Source organism: Centruroides sculpturatus, unplaced genomic scaffold, assembly GCF_000671375.1.
Source record: "Centruroides sculpturatus isolate CEXI.00-Female unplaced genomic scaffold, Cexi_2.0 scaffold118, whole genome shotgun sequence".
Classification (NCBI taxonomy): domain Eukaryota; kingdom Metazoa; phylum Arthropoda; class Arachnida; order Scorpiones; family Buthidae; genus Centruroides; species Centruroides sculpturatus.
In genome coordinates this window covers 176,430-194,137 of record NW_019384377.1, presented here as the reverse complement: position 1 = coordinate 194,137, position 17,708 = coordinate 176,430, and the positions used below count along the sequence as shown (strand labels likewise).

At 28.9% G+C, this 17,708-nt stretch overlaps 1 protein-coding gene across 1 annotated transcript in view; it reads left to right on the top strand.

Moving 5' to 3' along the window:
- Positions 1 to 2,020: 2,020 nt before the first annotated feature.
- Positions 2,021 to 17,708, top strand: part of LOC111617460 (peptidyl-glycine alpha-amidating monooxygenase-like) — a 38,684-nt gene continuing 22,996 nt past the window's right edge. Inside the window, exons 1-6 of the mRNA XM_023358746.1 lie at positions 2,021 to 2,243; positions 10,410 to 10,573; positions 10,645 to 10,699; positions 10,769 to 10,868; positions 10,945 to 11,030; positions 11,107 to 11,184. Of these exons, the coding sequence (XP_023214514.1) occupies positions 10,421 to 10,573; positions 10,645 to 10,699; positions 10,769 to 10,868; positions 10,945 to 11,030; positions 11,107 to 11,184 (472 nt within the window). The 5' untranslated portion in view covers positions 2,021 to 2,243; positions 10,410 to 10,420. The remainder of the gene's footprint in view (positions 2,244 to 10,409; positions 10,574 to 10,644; positions 10,700 to 10,768; positions 10,869 to 10,944; positions 11,031 to 11,106; positions 11,185 to 17,708) is intronic.

Here is a 17,708-nt window from a genome sequence, read left to right as displayed (position 1 = left end):
GTTTACGAACACGATCTACATAGTGTTGATGAACTGAAGGTAGTAACTACCACTCATATTCATCAGATCTCACTGGCCACAATACAGACTTTTTTAAAGGTCGAGGGGTGGGACCATAGGAGGGATTTTTAAAAACTCTTTCCGCCCTGTGGGCACTAAGAGGACCTCTTTAAGCAAGCCCATTATGGGTTCGGCTAGATCCACAATGGGACGGCTGGGTGGTGAGGGACGGGGCCCGGCATATCCAGACGGACCACCACCCGAAAAATTCCTAAGGATTTTTCGACCCGTCCGGATGCGATCCTTGGTTCCCCAGAGTGGTAGGCTGCCATCTTGATCGCTCCAGATAGAGGGGCTCGTGTGTCATATCTCGAGAGGGATCGTTGATTTTACTCGTTTTTATAATTTACAATTTGTTTTACAAAACTCATCCCTACCACCAAAATTAATTAAGCTTTTTGTTATTATTATAATAATTAATAATATAATTTTATAATAAAATCGCATAACAGATGGCGCTACATACAATTTTATTAATTATGACTAATAATATATTATTTTTAAATAAAATCTCATGACAGCCGGAAAAGTTATGCAACTCGTTGCTGGATTTTTTAATACTAGATCTGGTCTTTTATTTTTGAATTTATTTTATTTTTCGATTTGGTTTAAAGTTTATTAATTTTTATTTTCTTCTTCATAGTTTTTTCTGGTCGTTTTTGTAATACAGTTTTTACTATATTCACTGAACCACTCAAAACTATAAAAGTAACGGCAGAAATTATTGTTTGAGAATCGTTCATTTTCTAGATCTCGTACTAACATTCGTCGTTCCCTCAACGAACCAATGCGGGAACAATGTGCATGTGTGTGAGATCGCCCAGTTGTAAAGTCAGAACAAAAGAGGGGTGCCGATAAATATGTGGGTGTGATAGACACCGAGTCAGACTTCACAGTTACAAAGAAAATTATCCTGATTTATTTAGACACCAAATCATGCTTTCAGACATAATGCTCAGGGTGTAGTGCACGCCTGTGATACTTCAGTTCCTATTGTTGAGAGATAGTTCTGATGGAAGGACTTGGGACTTGCCGTGTCGACTACCCGGGCCTAATGTCAAAAGTTCACAGAGAAGTTGAAGTCAGTTCAGCACGAGTGTCGAGGGTGAAGTGGAGAATGCAATCAAGTAAGGCAGTGTTTATTCAACGTTTTTTTTATCTCACGGTATACTTGAGATAATTTCCGCGGCACAAATTTTCGCGGAAAAAAATCACGTGGTTTAAAGTTGTGTTGTAAACATTCTATCGTCATATTAGTTGCCATTTAAAATATAGACAAAAAGAATTAGGTTTTGTGAATTAAATAAAACATTATTGCTTTTCCTTAAAATAGCAATAGGTTACAACAATAGTTATTTAAATTAATTATTTTCACTTACACAAGAAAAGCAATTAACATTAAGTCTTAATTTGCATTTAAAAGTGGAATGATAATTGCCTTTAGAAACCTGCCCAATGTCCCGCTATTTCTAAATTATAATAATTTAAACTAAATACGGATAATTATAGATACATTTTCCATTAACAGAAAATTTCATTTTAAGTAAAATAACCCGGTGTTGAGCCCACAAGTGGCCAAGCTGTTCCGTTCCCCGAACACTGGGAGTTTGGTGGTGGGTTGGCGCCTGGCCCGAACGGGCTGGCCACGTGGAGTTTTCCGGGTTTTCTCCACGTCTGTAACGCCCGAAAGGAGCCAGTTACCCTTAAAAAGACCTCCCTAGGCAGATCGCCCAAATGTTGCGTTGCCTTAGCTAAACATACAAACGAATCCCGAAGTAAGGTTTCGTTCTGTCTAGTATTCACAAGACAGAACGAAACCTTACTTTATTGACGATATAACATAATAAATTTCCAAATATTAATTTATAAATCTATTAAAATATTTATGCGAAATTTGTATATTATATTTAAAATTTGCACCGTAGTTGTGGTTGTGTTGACGTTGGGCTTTAGCTACTTGTCTATAGGTTTCATACGGAAAAGCGCCATCTGGATATTACGAAAACAACATCATGTCAAAACAAGCCTTATGGTGATTTATCGCAATATAATTTGACGTTTTTAAATTATAAAAGTTATTTCTGTTATTTAAGATCACAAAGAAACAAAATATTGCGTTCAAATTCGACATATTTTCCATTAAATATGATTTCGATCTTGTAAACGGCATATTTCCCTTCCAGGTGAGTTAAAAACGTTTACTGAATTGATGATAAATCTATTTTATGTAATTATATTAAAAATTGAAGAGAAAATAATAATGAAATCTGTTCTTGATCTGTAACAGATTTAATTACTGTTATCTAAACTTTATAAATTTATCAAATGTATGTTTTTAGATTATATAAAGATAACTTTGAAAAACATATGCTTGATGTTAAAAGTCATATTAAGGTAGTTTGTGTATGTGTGTACACATAAGCAAATTACCCCTACAGGTAACCTCTGCCTTACATACTTTTATATTAAAGTCTACGGCATAAATCTGTAATAAATTTAAATCAGAATTTACCTTTATTACAAGAAAAATTAAAATAATTCTTCCAGAAACTCACAAATATATTTTGCTTCTTCTTTTTCTATAATTAAATAAAAATCGTAAGTAAATGTGAGATTAAAAATATTTTATTATTATTATTTAAATGTATAGCCTCTTTATCCTTTAGGTATTCAAGTACTGTATGTAATAAAGAGTATTTGTATTATATATATTTTTATGTGATTTTTGTATTGCATTGAATTTAAGATGGATTTCACTTTTTAAAATGAAATTAAAAATATAGTTTAAAAGAAATATATGATTATTTTTCTGTGTGCTACTGTACTAGTAGAATAATAATAATAATAATAATAATAATAATAATAATAATCAAATTTCAGTTTAAAAAATTATCTTTTTTGTGAGTAAGCACAAAATTGCTATGTACAGTACAGTTTATTGCACGGGAACACTATTTACAGTCACATTTAAATATTGTTTCGGGTAATCTTATTTTTCTGAGTTTTAACTGTATGTAAGATATAAATAATTGTTAATTTTACTGTAATTTATTCTGCAGTTTTAACAATTTGTATATTAAGGACTGAAGAGGAGCAAATAGCCCAAATGCATATCTTTTCCATTGTACAAAATAAAGTCTATTTTATTCATCGAATATTGTTCTTGTATGATAATTTCTATATAGCAATTTGTGCTTACTTCCAAAGAACAAGAAGCAATCAAGTATTAAAAAATTATGCAAATAAGTATAAAACCTTTCCACTCTTTTTCTAGCAATTTCTTTAATCGAACTAACATTTTTGACTATATTTAATGGCCTTCCTCAGATTAAAGAAATTGCTAGAAAAAGAGTGGAAGGTTTCATAATACTTATTTACAGAAGTTCTAGCTTTCTATGCATAGGAAAAAATTATGCTTTTTATAAAAAAAAGTCATCAAGCTAGTTTACTGTTATTTCTCCTTATAACTGACTTGGTTGCTCAGAAGTACTTGAGGCAATAATGCAGTTATTGAGCTCCAATAAAACTGATTTTTTAGCTTATAATGGTTTTTAATTTTGCAATTTAATTGTTTTTTTATAATTATTGGTCTATTAAAGACGAAAAAATATTAATGAGTTCTTTTAATGGTTAATGAAGTATTTAAAATAATTTTAGTTAGTTAATAGAAAATAGTGTAAAATTGTTGTTACAAATAGATTTTTGTAAAGTGACAGAAAATACTCTGAATTTAGGAAGTGCATTAAATTATGACACATCCCAAATTTAAGTTCAGAAACATCTGGAATAAAATGGTTTCTAAATTTGAAACAATATAGTATATAACAAAGTAATATATATATAAGTTCTTGATGATTTTCAAGTAATAAATAAATAAAGACAACAGATAATTAAACAGCTGAAATTTCAAATTAGTATATAACATTATTATTAAATTTAGTTAAATAGTGTTGAGATGTTATATGGTTATTATAATTTATTAAAATCACAATATTAAAATATTTTTGAAGTGTTTTGTTTCAAATTTTTTTTTATCAAAATCAATTTCAAAACAAACAAAGATACTTTATAAAGCAACATGATACTGAAATGCAATTTTGTGTGACATTATATTTAATATTTACTGGCTATTTATTTTTATTTTTGATATAAAATGATATTATTTTTCACACTACATCCACAAAAAATTTATTTGAAGTAATTTCCAAATATAATAATAACAAAGAAATTTAATATTTGATTTTTCACATTTTAAATTTTTATTATTTATTATTTATATAAAGATGAAATAACTTGACTAACAAATTTACTTTCCTGTATGAACTGAAATTCTGTCAAATCACATTAATCATTTAGTTTGATTGACATGTTTATTTTGTTTTATCAGGTTTAAAGCATTAATATGGAATATGATAAAAAAAATCTGATATGATGAGAGATGCATAAATATTTTGTAGAAAAAAGATGATTATTAAATTTCCTTACCTTACAGTTTATTAAAATAACAATTTTAGTACCAGTATACATTTTATATAATGTTTTTGATGTTAGATTACTTATTAAATTTTTTTGTTAAATTATATATATTATTAAAATATTTATTGCTTATATTTAATTAAAAAATAACATTTACTAATGTTTACCTAATGATTTTTTGATTAGGAAAATATCTAGATTAAATATAATAATGCTTACTTTTATCCACTTTAGTGTAGATAAAAATAGATTTAAATAGGTTATATGAAATTATTATATAGTTAAATTTCTTTTAGCTATATGAACAAAGTGAAATAATTCTTAGAATAGGTTTTTTTTTTTAATTTAATAATTTAAAGTTTGCTATAAGTGTCAAGTTTCTGCTCTTCTGTTTATTCATAGTTTATAATATTGTTCATTGAATACACTGAAGTTTTTTAATTATAAAAGCAAATGATCAACGATGTAAAATTTATCAATTTAAAAAAAAATAAAAAAATAAATATTTCTAATAAAATATAGTTTAATCATTTATTATTAATGTTTCTAATTGCATATTTTTATTGTACTAATTTAAATTTACAGTTTAAAATTTTACATGCAATATACAAATCTGTAATATTTAAAAAAATAATATTCAAACAGTTAAAATGTATGACTTATATGACAGCTAATAAAATAATGCCATTTAGAAATTTAGCTGTTATATAGACTACTGAAAGAAAAGTGAAATTAGTTGCATCCTAAATTTTTGTTATTCAGTTAAATATAAATTTTGGGATGCATTTGAATTCATGTTTTTGTACTTAAAATCTTATTGTATATTAATAAATAAGACAAAATGAGGTCAATGTTCTCATACTATTATTAGAGAATGTTAGCCTTTAGTGTTATAACTTTTGAATAAACTTTATTTATAAATGATGTCAGATAAGGAAATTGTAAACTTACTGTTGCATGAAATATATATTTAATTATATATATAAAATAGTTAATGAGTTGGATTTTTTATACAATTGTTTTGAAAAAAGTAAATCAAAAAATCAGTTATTACATAATATATGGTGTTTATATTAATGTCAAGATTTATTATATCAAATTAGTGAATTCACTGATATAGCATATATTATGATGAAAATAAATAGAGTGGAGAGTTTTATTTTATAATAATACAGTCTTAAATGTTTATAGGTCTGCAGGCAGAACACAGTTTGAAAATAAAAAAATCTTAATGCTTAAATTAGTCTACCATAACCAAATGATCAATCAGTATTGCAGTCATTCATGTTTGAAGCTACATGCCATTTAAAGAACTGAAGCAATAACTATAAATAAATTACATTCTGACATTTCATATGATACTGCAAAATATTGTTTTTATCTGCAAACAGATTTGCAAAGTCAGATTAAGTGAACAAACAAAACCATAAACAGGCATACGTCACTTTAAGGCACTTTGTTTTACAGTGCTTTGCTATGGCATTTTTCATTTGTACTCATGCTTATTATTGCCAGAACTTGTCTTGTTCTCAAGGAATTTTTGGAATTTTTACTAAATAAAGTAATAGTGAAATCTTATCTTGATGTGGCCTAAATTTTTGCTAATTTTCAGACTTATTATACTTTGTAGGTTAATTGATGAAAACTGAGTGAGAGATTAGATCCAAAAAAGTCCAAAATGCATTTCCAATGTCAATAAAAGCATAATAATTTTTCAGTTTTCATCACTTGACCTGCAAGGTGTGATAAGTCTGAAAATTAGCCACATCAAGATACATTAATCACAGACAAGAAGCAAAAATACTTAATAATGAAATTTTTGAGCAATCTATTCTCCATAATAATTCTTTTTTACTGCACAAAGGTATACAGTATGCTTGAGGATATAGCATTTGAATAGTTAAACAAGTTGTGTTTAATGTGTTGGAATTTGTTAGCTGTAATTGGATAATAATAATTTAATGGGAATTGAGTACTTTACATTCAAGTTATGGGCATGTCTTCAGCTTTAATTCATTTCCACATAAGACTAAAGGAGAACATGCAGAAGACATAGAAAACTGCTATTAAACCATAAAAAATTAATTTGTTCTAAGAATTATTCATACAACTACTCTGAGGAAGTGATGTGATAGGATAGGATATGTTCCTAAACTCAATGTTTTTAAAGTGCTTTAGCTAAATTTTCAAAACTCTTGTTACTGATAAATCATTTTAAACTGGTTCATCAAGCTTTTACTTACATACTTCATTGAAACTGTTGTGATTGATGTATCTATGATGCAGACCAATCATTGATGATTTAAATTGATAGCTTATATTATTGGCAGAATTTTATTATGTTAGATATAATATGGTATTATGACAGTATGATATGATCCATAATGATATAATTGTTTGTCTACTTAAATGTTAAAAATAATTTTAATTTGTCAAGTGTAAGTGAAGTATTATTTTATTGGAATACTGCCATCAGTCAGTGGAATCTCAATGAAATGTTTCTAAGCATTACAAAAAAAGTTATTTTCTGTTTAAAGCAGTTTAAACAATGCATTGAGTTTAGGAATGCACATACAGTACTCCGGAGCAGGGCTCCCTGAAGCAGACATGCAACACATGTAGGCACTATCATCAGTGGTGTGTCAAAAGACATTCCTACTTAAGTGTCTGATTTGGATTATGAAATGACAAAATATTGAATAAAACATTATGTTGAAATACAGTAGAGCGTCGTTTATCCGAATCAATTGGGGACTGGGGTTGTTCGGATAATTTATTTTTCGGATAACCGATTATGTACGAAAAAATACATTAACCTCTCCCGTGTTGAAATTTTTCTCCATTGCATGTCACTTCGCGTTGAATTTTTGTTGATGTTAAGCCTAATATAAACTTTTTAAAATAATAATCATGGCTATTGTATCGTTAAAAATTATTTCTTTATTTTTTACAAACAAAATAAATATATTGAAAAATATAAAAACAAAAAGAATTTATACTTTAGAAGTTATCTAGTATCAAAAATGTTCGATTCAGGATGACACACAGTCCTCAGAAAAACACCACACAAAAGTGACATGCTGTCAGCTAAAACACATACACAAACATAAAAAATATAGGAGTAGCCCAAGATATAGGCAAAGATTGCAGCACCACAGCATTAGTGAAAATTTAAATTTGCCGACTGGAATTCTTTTGGATAACTGACTTTCAGATAAACGACGCTCTACTGTAGTAAAATTGCTAGCTTCAACAATCCAAGCATTATATATTTAATCAAAAAATCTTACTGGAACTAAAAGAAATAATATAAATAAATAACATCTTTTTTAATGGTCCAGCAAAAACCTTTAATTCTATAAGAATGTTTTTGATCGATTTTAGCAGCCTTCATCAGTTATCCCAATATTAAAAAGAACAAAGTATTCAAATTTATGTAATACAAAATTAAACTGCATTTGCGCAGCACAACAGAAAAAACCACTTGTAGGTTATTCATATTACAAAAACATAAAAAATAAAAAGTAAACAAATAAATTTAAATAAATAATAGTGCCATCAACGTGGATACATATATCAACTTGTGTTATTATAAAATGACTTCCAAGCAGTGGCTAATCCCTCTACATCTATGTGATTAATACATTCCGTGGCTATATGCACTTTATGTATTTCTATTTTTTCAAGATGCCTCACTGCCTGTAAAGATCTTGTGTCCCTAATGATTTCCGCATGATCCCAGTATACCGTTACATCCTGTTGTTTGGCAAATGCTGCCGGAACCTCACATCAATCGTTCCTACTCACAGAATATTTGTGTTCATTTATCCTTTGTTTTAAGCTCCGCATAGTTGCCCCAATATACACGAGGTTGGAATTAAACCGATGATCCTTTATAGGTATAGAATTTACCCCCGTCAAACTATTTTGATTATCCTTCTTCTTATCATTCCTTAACATTCTGTACACAGTTGGATTGCATTGATATAATATTCGTAGATTACTTTTGTTGGCAATTTTCCTAATTATCTTGTTTAGAAATGGAAAATAATTAAGAACCACATTTTTTCTTTGATTGGTTTCGGGAGGTTGTTGGTTTTGTTTCTGTAGTCTTTTAATAAATCTTTTAATAATTTCTCTTCTGTGGTATCCTTGCTGTGCCACTGTTTTTTGTATGTAATCTAATTCTTCATATATATCATATAAACTCGTGCAGTGGATGTACGCTCTTTTAATTCACACTCTAAACGTTGCATATTTAACTTGCTTAGTATCCATAGAATTCTTTGAGATGATAATAGGCTGATAAACCGGTTTGCGATATATGCCTGTCAATATTTACCCTTCCTTACGTGTGATCGATATATCCAGGAAGTTAACATTCTTCTCGCTTTCTTGGTCCAAACCCAAAGTCAACCCATAGGGGTTATTGTTGACCTTGTCTATAAAATTCTGTGCCTTGTCATCATTTCTCCACAAGACGAAAATGTCGTCAACATATCTGGAGTATATTACCATATCGTTTCTAAAGATGGGTAGGATACTGCTTTCGAGTTGACATAACACTAATTCACATAGGACAGCTGACATTAGGCTGCCCATAAGGAACGCTCCTTCCTTGAAGATATGTCTTCCCTTCAAAAACGAAAAACGACAAATGACAAACCAAATCGGCTAGTTCTAAAATGTGCTTGTGGTATTTCCTAGCATTTTTAATGTTGTTAAATAGAAAGTCCCTCAAAGTACAAAAAACAGGGTGCTAATTTTATTGAAGGGTATAATGCTTTGTAATCCATTACTGTCATATATTCCTTATCTTTAAGTGTAACATCCCTCAGTTTCCGCACTAGTTGTATCGAGCTTTTTATGGAAAAGGGGTACTCCTGAGTCTTATTTTGTATAAATTTGACCAGTTGCTTTTTGATAGCGAAAGTAGTCACAGCTATGCCCAGTTATAGAAAAATGCAATTCGCCTACTTTCGCTTTTTCTCTTTATATGAAGATGAAAGTACTTGCTCAAAAGTACTTTATTCTTTGTTTTATTTTAGACTTTATTAAAGCATTATTAATTTCTTTTAATGTACAATATTTATAAAATTTATCATAACAACAATGAGTAATCTTACAAAAATATTTTTCAACCTACTCCTTTTATTTTTCAATAAACTTGATGCATTATACATAGTCATAATTCTCTCTGAAAAAATATTTTGGCTGAGAGATACACTTGTGCATTTCTTTTAGCTTTTAGTCTGAGGCAAGTTGACAGCATCTTATGACATCTGCAAGTGGACTAAATAAGTGACAGTTTAATTTCATAAAAATTCTGAAACTAAAATTTTATAAATTTTTAAACTGTGAAAGTCTGAATTAGAGTAAATATACAATCCAATGAAATTATATGTATTATATTTTAGCATAAATAACTTCAAATTTTTATATGCTATCAAATTAAAATTTATCTATTGTTAATATCTCTTTGTTTTCTTGTAATCAGAATTTATTATTTTAAAAATTTAATGAAAACTGAACAATTCTGACATAGTTGTCATGTCTGAAATACTTTATTTGAATAAGTTTTAATAAATTATAGGTTATAATTATTTTAGTAATGTAGCTAACTTTTATGTACTGATTTTACTAGCTTAATATCTGGATAGTATTATTTTAAATCTGTTTTGCATTACCAGTTCATGCAGTTTTTACTTTTAGTTTCTTTTCCATCAGTTCATTATACTTTTGTCATAAGTGAAAGGAAATGAAGGAAATTATATACATGTATACAGATTTTAAAATATCATTTAAATTAAATAAAGTTAATGTATATATATATAAATAGATGAAACTGAATATCTATTTTATTCTTTCCTTAGATTATTTCAGTATGATAAAAGATAAATTTTTGTTACTGTTGTTTTACTTGCTTTTGATCCTTATTCAACATATAACTGGAAATGTTCATAGACGAGCAGAACCACCCATGCAAAAAGATCATTTTGCCATAAATATAAATATGCCAAATGTTAAACCAACTAAAGTAAGTACACTATTTTAAGTTATATAAAATTTTCTCCTTTAAAATTAGATAATAATGTTATATTTTCACAGCATGATTCATATATATGTACAACCAAACGTATTGATGCTGATGATGCCTATATTAGTAAGTGTTTCACCTTTAAATTATAACTACACTAAATTCAAATTTTTCATCAATCTTTGTTATCTACAGTACAATTTGAACCATCTGCTGATGCACTTAGGGCTCATCACATGATACTCTTTGGATGCAATTCTTTATATTCACCTAATTATATATATCCTGAGCATTGGTAAGAAAAATGAATAGATTAATTTTTCAATTTTATTATTAGTTTAAAAAATTTTTTCTAAAATCATATATTTTAGGAATTGTATACATAGTGCACTTTGCAAGAAAATGACTATCATGTATGCTTGGGCTAAAAATGCTCCACCAATTACTTTACCTCCAGTTAAGTGAATATTTGAATTTTAATTGCATATTTAGTAAAACTTGTTCATTTTATTATATTCATTTTTCATCAACAGATGTAGGATTTCATGTTGGTGGAAACAGTTCTATTCATTATATTATACTTCAGCTCCATTATGCAAACCCATTACCAGGTTTGATATATTTTTAAATTTATCATATTTATATTGAACTGTTTTTTTGTTTAAATAAATCTAAAAAACTTTTTTGTGTCATTTCACTAAGAATAATTTTAGAGAATATTTTTAAATTCACCTTGTGTGCCAATTTCATATTGAGACAACTTTTTAATACAAAATTAAAATATTCAAATGCAAGTTTGAATACGAATAAGTTTTTTCTATGACAAGTTTTATTTTATGAATCATACTTTTAAAACTGTTAGTATTTCTGAACAATAAATATTTTAAAAATTTTAATTAATAAATTATTATTAAAATTAAGTATTAAAAATTGTTAGTTCTTTCAACTTTTTTGTTTATAACAATATATAAAAAAATCTTACATGCTGTAGTTATGTTCAATAGCAATAAGAACAACACTGTTGTTGTTATTTAATTAAATAGGAATTCAATAAAGTCAAAGTGAAAAATCATTAGTATAACAAAAAAATAAAATATTTTTATATACATATGCAATCATTTAGTCCAGTTTTCCTGTTTCTGTTGGTTTTTTTTCTTACTTTTGGAGCTATTATATCAAGGTTAACTTATGAGGTTAAATGCATTTATAATACTGACAGACTGGAATTTTTAGTTTAAAATATATGACATATGCATGTGACATTTTACATATTAATTAATTAATTAATTAAATTAAAACTATTATAATTTAAATATTTTTAAGAAAAGCTAAGTTATATGTACAAATTTTGTAATTTATATTTATGTACATCTCAGAACATGCTCATAAAACTGAAAATACATTGATGAATAATGCATATTTTTTCCATTACCATTTTCTCCCTAAATTTTTATTTACATATATAAATGATAAGCATAAGGCTTCTATATATAAGCAATTATTATATTAAAATTTGCAATGACAATTAAATATATTTTTGAGTTTGTTAACATTATTGCTATTTTTATTACTTGTCCATGATGTTTAAGAAGATTTAATAAATTATCATCATAAATAAAATATATGTTTCATATTTTATATATGTGACATGATAGCATCTATATAAAACTTAATATTGTTTCATTGCTGTATTATTATTAAGCTTTATTACAGTTGTTATCTTTATTTTAAGGTTTATTACAACACTGCAATAAATTTCTATATTTATTAAAATTTTTTTTACCAAATATAAACAATAATATAAGTTGCAGAAACTATAACTTTTTATAGAACCATGTAGAACCATGCAAAATGAAAAATAATTTTTTAAAATGTTTAAGAAGAGAGAAATAGTATTTTTTAAAATTTTTTAATGCTTCAATAGCTGTATTTAAACAGTTTTGTTATTCTAACAAAACTTTTTATGCACACAAAGGAGGTGTTAGAAGTGTTAATATTTTGTTTCAACTCACTAAAAAGAATTCATGAGGAGAGAATAAAATTAAACAAGTGTTATTTCTGAGATACAATAATAAATAATAATGTTATATAGACACTTATTTCTCCAATTTGTTAAATTATTACTTTTTGTACAGTTAAATATCTGTTTTCAATTTTCAAAAATTCAGAACTATTAAAAAATAAATCTTACTTTCAATTATATTTTCAAAAATATTACTTTCCTGGAGGTTATAGAATATAAAGTAGGGGAAATATGATGATTGGTCAAATTTTGACTCCTCAGTACTTTTTGCTTTTGTCAACATTTTGACACTCCTTGTGTGTTTAGGTGGGTGTTTGTGTTGGTTTGTTGCCTATTTTGCATTATGTTTCAGGATTAGACAAGGTTGAAAAACAAAGCAGTTTTTTAAAAGCAAAAAAAAATAGGTTCTGTGTTTTTCTTTAGTTTTATACTGTTTAAAACAACGTCTTAAACTTTGATTTGTGTTATTTTAACATTCTGTATATACGATTTTTACAAAACTGGGAAATAATTACTTAAGTAATGATTACTGGCTACCAGAATAGTATCACTCTGGCATTGGAAAATAAATTTGAAAAGTTTCTCACGTGTGAACTAGCCAATTATCAGAAAAGGAAAAGAAAGTGAAAAACACATTTCAGTTTTTAAAGTCAAAATATTTGTGATTGGAAAAACTAAAGCTTTATACCAGTGGTCCCCAACCCCCAGGCTGCGGACTGGTACAGGTCCGTGGATCAAATGGTACCAAGCCGCCCAAGGAACATTAATTAAATTACTGGTATTTCCATTTTATTTACTATGGTGTATTTCTCTCAGGTTTGTGTGACTTTTAATGGACGATGGAACAATGGAATAAACTGGACATAAGAAACACACTTCGGTTATCATGTCTTTTATTACCCCAGATGGAACCGTCTTGTTGCAAAGAAACAAGCTCAGGGTTCTCATTGATTTAACGTTCTAGTGAGTTAAAATGTTAAATCACGTTATATTCATTTTTTGGTGTAACTATATTTTATTTTGAAGGCATGTTTAAATACAATTAAATTAAAATTATTAAATTAAATCAATCTAAAATATAAACTATCAACATCCCTCCTCAGTGGGACGCGGTAAAATATCAAATGTTGACCGGTCCATGGCGATAAAAAGGTTGGGGACCGCTGGTTTATATCACTTTTCTGTTTTAAATTTTAAATTAAGGCAAAAAGTTGCAAACATTTGTTACAATTTTTATTCTTGATTCAAAACATGAACAATTGAAAACAAGATCCTATTAGGGAACATTTTACTACATTACCCTCAGAAAAAATGAAACATTGTGGATTAGATGCCAAGTCTGCAAAGTGGAATTAGTTTCTTTGGTTCAATGAATAAAAAAACCACATACAGAAATTTCATCATAGTACACTATCCAGTGAGCAGATTGTTGAGACCTTGGAATATGCCAGTATTTTTTATATCAAATCCAAGATCAATGTTGTTAACTATCAAGCAAGAATAAGATCTTTCAAAATTATTTCTTTGGAAAAGTCCTTACTATATCCATCAAACCTCTAACTGGTGCTTCCTTTACAAGGCTTGAATTTAGAAACAATAATCCTTGTTACCTAGCTGCAGCTTCATTGGCCAGAATTGAATGGATTCTTTCATCCTTTGGGTTTGTTCAATCTAAAATAATAAACAGTTCAAATCCAAAAAGCTACCAAGCTGTTGGTAATGTTTAACAAATAAGTGTATGGCTGAAGAAGTGAACTAGGCATTTAAAGCCAGTTATAGCCATATACATTGAACAATCACCATATTAGGAACACCTGGCTAATAACAGATTATTCCACTTTTCTGGGTAATCATGGCTTGCAAATGTCGGGCATGGACTCTACCAGATGCTGAACATCCTTTATGCTTAATAGACCCATGCCTGCTCAAGCAGTTTTGTCATTTGGTACACATTTCATGGAGGATTGGGTGACAACCTCACCACATGTTCCAGCATATCCAAAACATATTCAATAGGGTTATAGTTGGCAGTGTGTGGCATTCATTGTCGTGTTCTTCCAATTATTTCCGAGTAGTCTCAGTGCATTATCATGTCAAAACATGGTATCATTGTCAGGTAATATTGCATGGAAATTACATGATTGTAAAAATTCATATATTCAAATATGACATCAAATATAAGGAAGAAACTGAATATAATTTTTCTTCACTTGAGGATGACATTTTGAAATGTCAAAAGTTCTTGCATGTATTTAATTCATCAAGTAAATAAATCTAATACCAATAGGCAGTACAATTTTTTCTTTATGCTTGGAGGTTCTGGTACAGATGATGGCTCGTGATAAAAATCAAGGCCAAACGAGAGGTCTTGATTTTTATCACGGAAAATAATTACTTTCGGTTCAACAGGAAAATTTATTTACAGAAACAAGGGGTACCTATGGGCTCTCCGCTCTCTGCTATATTAGCAGAATTACTCATGAGGTGAAAGGAGGAAAGAGTGTTTACCTTCCCTCTCACCATAGCATACCCTCTATTATATCTTAGATATGTGGACGATATCTTAGTAGCCTGGCAACACACGGAAGAGGATTTCCATATTCTCAAAAGTTATCTTATGGAGGTTTATTCTACCATCAAGTTTACCTGGGAAAAGGAAAAGGGAGGTGAAATTGTGTTTTTAGATCTAAACATCACCAAAGCCCAGGGTGCGATAGTGTTCTCCGTATTCCATAAGTTCAACAGCATACCTCCTTTAATCCCTGCCACTGCGTACCAACTGTGGCACTACATCAACGCAGCTATCACCCCTCTAATTAGAAGGGCCTTTTTGTTGTCTTCCAATCAAGCTCTTGTCAACATTAAGCTTGAAGCTATAAGTGCAGCGGTAAGTGCAGCGGGTTACACTAGATCTAAGTACAGGTACATCCTTAGAAAGGTTAAAGGTTCTCTATTTCTGGACACAACCTTGCAGGCCTTGGAAGAATGTATGATAATCCAGCCCCCATTACCATTCTGTGGCTGTATTACTGGTCGCATTTGCCGTATTTTTAGTCAGCATGCACTTTTCCTGCCAGTGTCGCCGCGGCAAAACCTTAGAAGAATGTTATGCAATGACAGGGATCCTTTTTCTGTGCTAGAGCAGTCTGGAGTGTATTCCATCCCATTGGAAAGCACAACATCTGGTACTCATACCCAGTATATTGGAGCGATATCTAGAATGTTGTCTTGCCACATCTCTGAACACAAACAATCTATTAGTACGGGTAGGTGCGATACTGAGTTGGCAAGATTGGTGTTGCAACACCAATACACTCCGATGTGGGACCAAGTGGGGATACTCAAACAATGTGATAGCAGGAACCTCTTGTATATATGGGAGGTGCTATTTACCAGCGTGCTAAATCCATGCAATACCCCCACGCTGGATGTGCCTTCATTATGGGTCAACTTATACAACAGATTAAAACAACGTCGCTAGCTCCGCATTCTCGCAAAATATTCTATTGCTCATGCGTGTCAGCATTGAGCGTGCGTCTTTCAAATTCTCTGTTTTTGTTCTACAGGTATTTTGATTTTATTCTAATGCTGGTTTGCCGTTGCTGTAATTTGAATTTGAAGGTTATTAACTGTTCTTTCAACCTGAAGAAGACAAAAATAGTTTTGTTGAAAGCACTAGTTGTTTGTAGTGATAGCTGTAGGTTGTTAACGCCTAGATGATAATTTTCTCAACTTTACACATTTTTCATATTTAAACAACAAAGTAAAACTTGCAATAGACAATCTGCTAAACTTATATTCTAATTTAAAAACCTCCAACTTATCTATTCATATGAAACTATATAACTCAATTATTAATCCAATCATATATTACGCATCCCCAATATGGGGCATCGATTATCTATATAAACTAGAAACCTTTCACATTTACTTTCTTCGCAAACTACTTCATCTAGAAAGAACTATCCCAGGATATGCAATTCCCCACGAAACCAACTATATCTGCTCTTATCCACTGTTTTTTTAAAATGAATTATTAAATTCTACTATCATTTAAAATTCAAGTGTGACAGTGATATCGTCTTTCCGCACCATGAAATAATTAAATGCAGCAAAAAATCTACCACAATACAACTCTGGCAAATTAAATAATATATTAAATTCTTTTGGAGTATCAGACCAAAGCTAATATTCAAGACTGGAAATTTGGATATACTATGCTAATGGAATCAGCAATCTCTCACTCTATAAATATGGATGAAAATAGCTTAAATCATAATACTTACCATCCTTGGTACTTAAAAATTTTACAAATACCTTCCTCACAACCTTACATGATAAAATCAATCAGCTTCAATGTGAAAAGACTAATTGCACAACTACGTTTAAATAAATACTCCCTCTATATTAACAATATTTATATTGATCTGTAAAACAATTATTGCTCATGGTGCAGTTCCGGTGACTTTTATATTGAACACTTACTTCAGAAATGCCGAAAACTCTCAAATGTACGTGACTTTTTCAACATCTCGAATACTCCAAAGTGATTCATCCAATGATTATAGAAATTTGCTAAATAACCTGAATAAAAAAGAGCTTTATACCTTGTATAACTATTTCACTAAGATTTCAAAAATGTTATAAATCTATTTCAGTATGTTTTACTTTACAACATTGTATAACTTGACTTTCATTGTATAACTATATTTACTGTGACTATCAAACTAAAATTTATCTGTTAATAATGAAACAATATTTAAACTATTGTATAATAATGGTTAAATACTAATATCCTATTTACTATTTTAATAATATGTAAACTTACAAGTTAACTTTGCACAATCCCTTGTAACAGGGACAATTTCCTTTTTGTTAATAAAGATATTAATTAATTAATAAAAATTATTTTTTAATATAATTTCATAACAATGCATCATACACAATTATTTAAATTTAAATATTCTTTTTGAAAAACAGAAAAATTTATTGTAATTTAACAAAATTGCTCTTTTAAAACTTTTATTATTATTTAAATTTTATAATTATATAATGAAGATTATTGTACTTCTTTCTGGTCTCCTTAACTAGTAGAAAAAGTTATTGATTTAT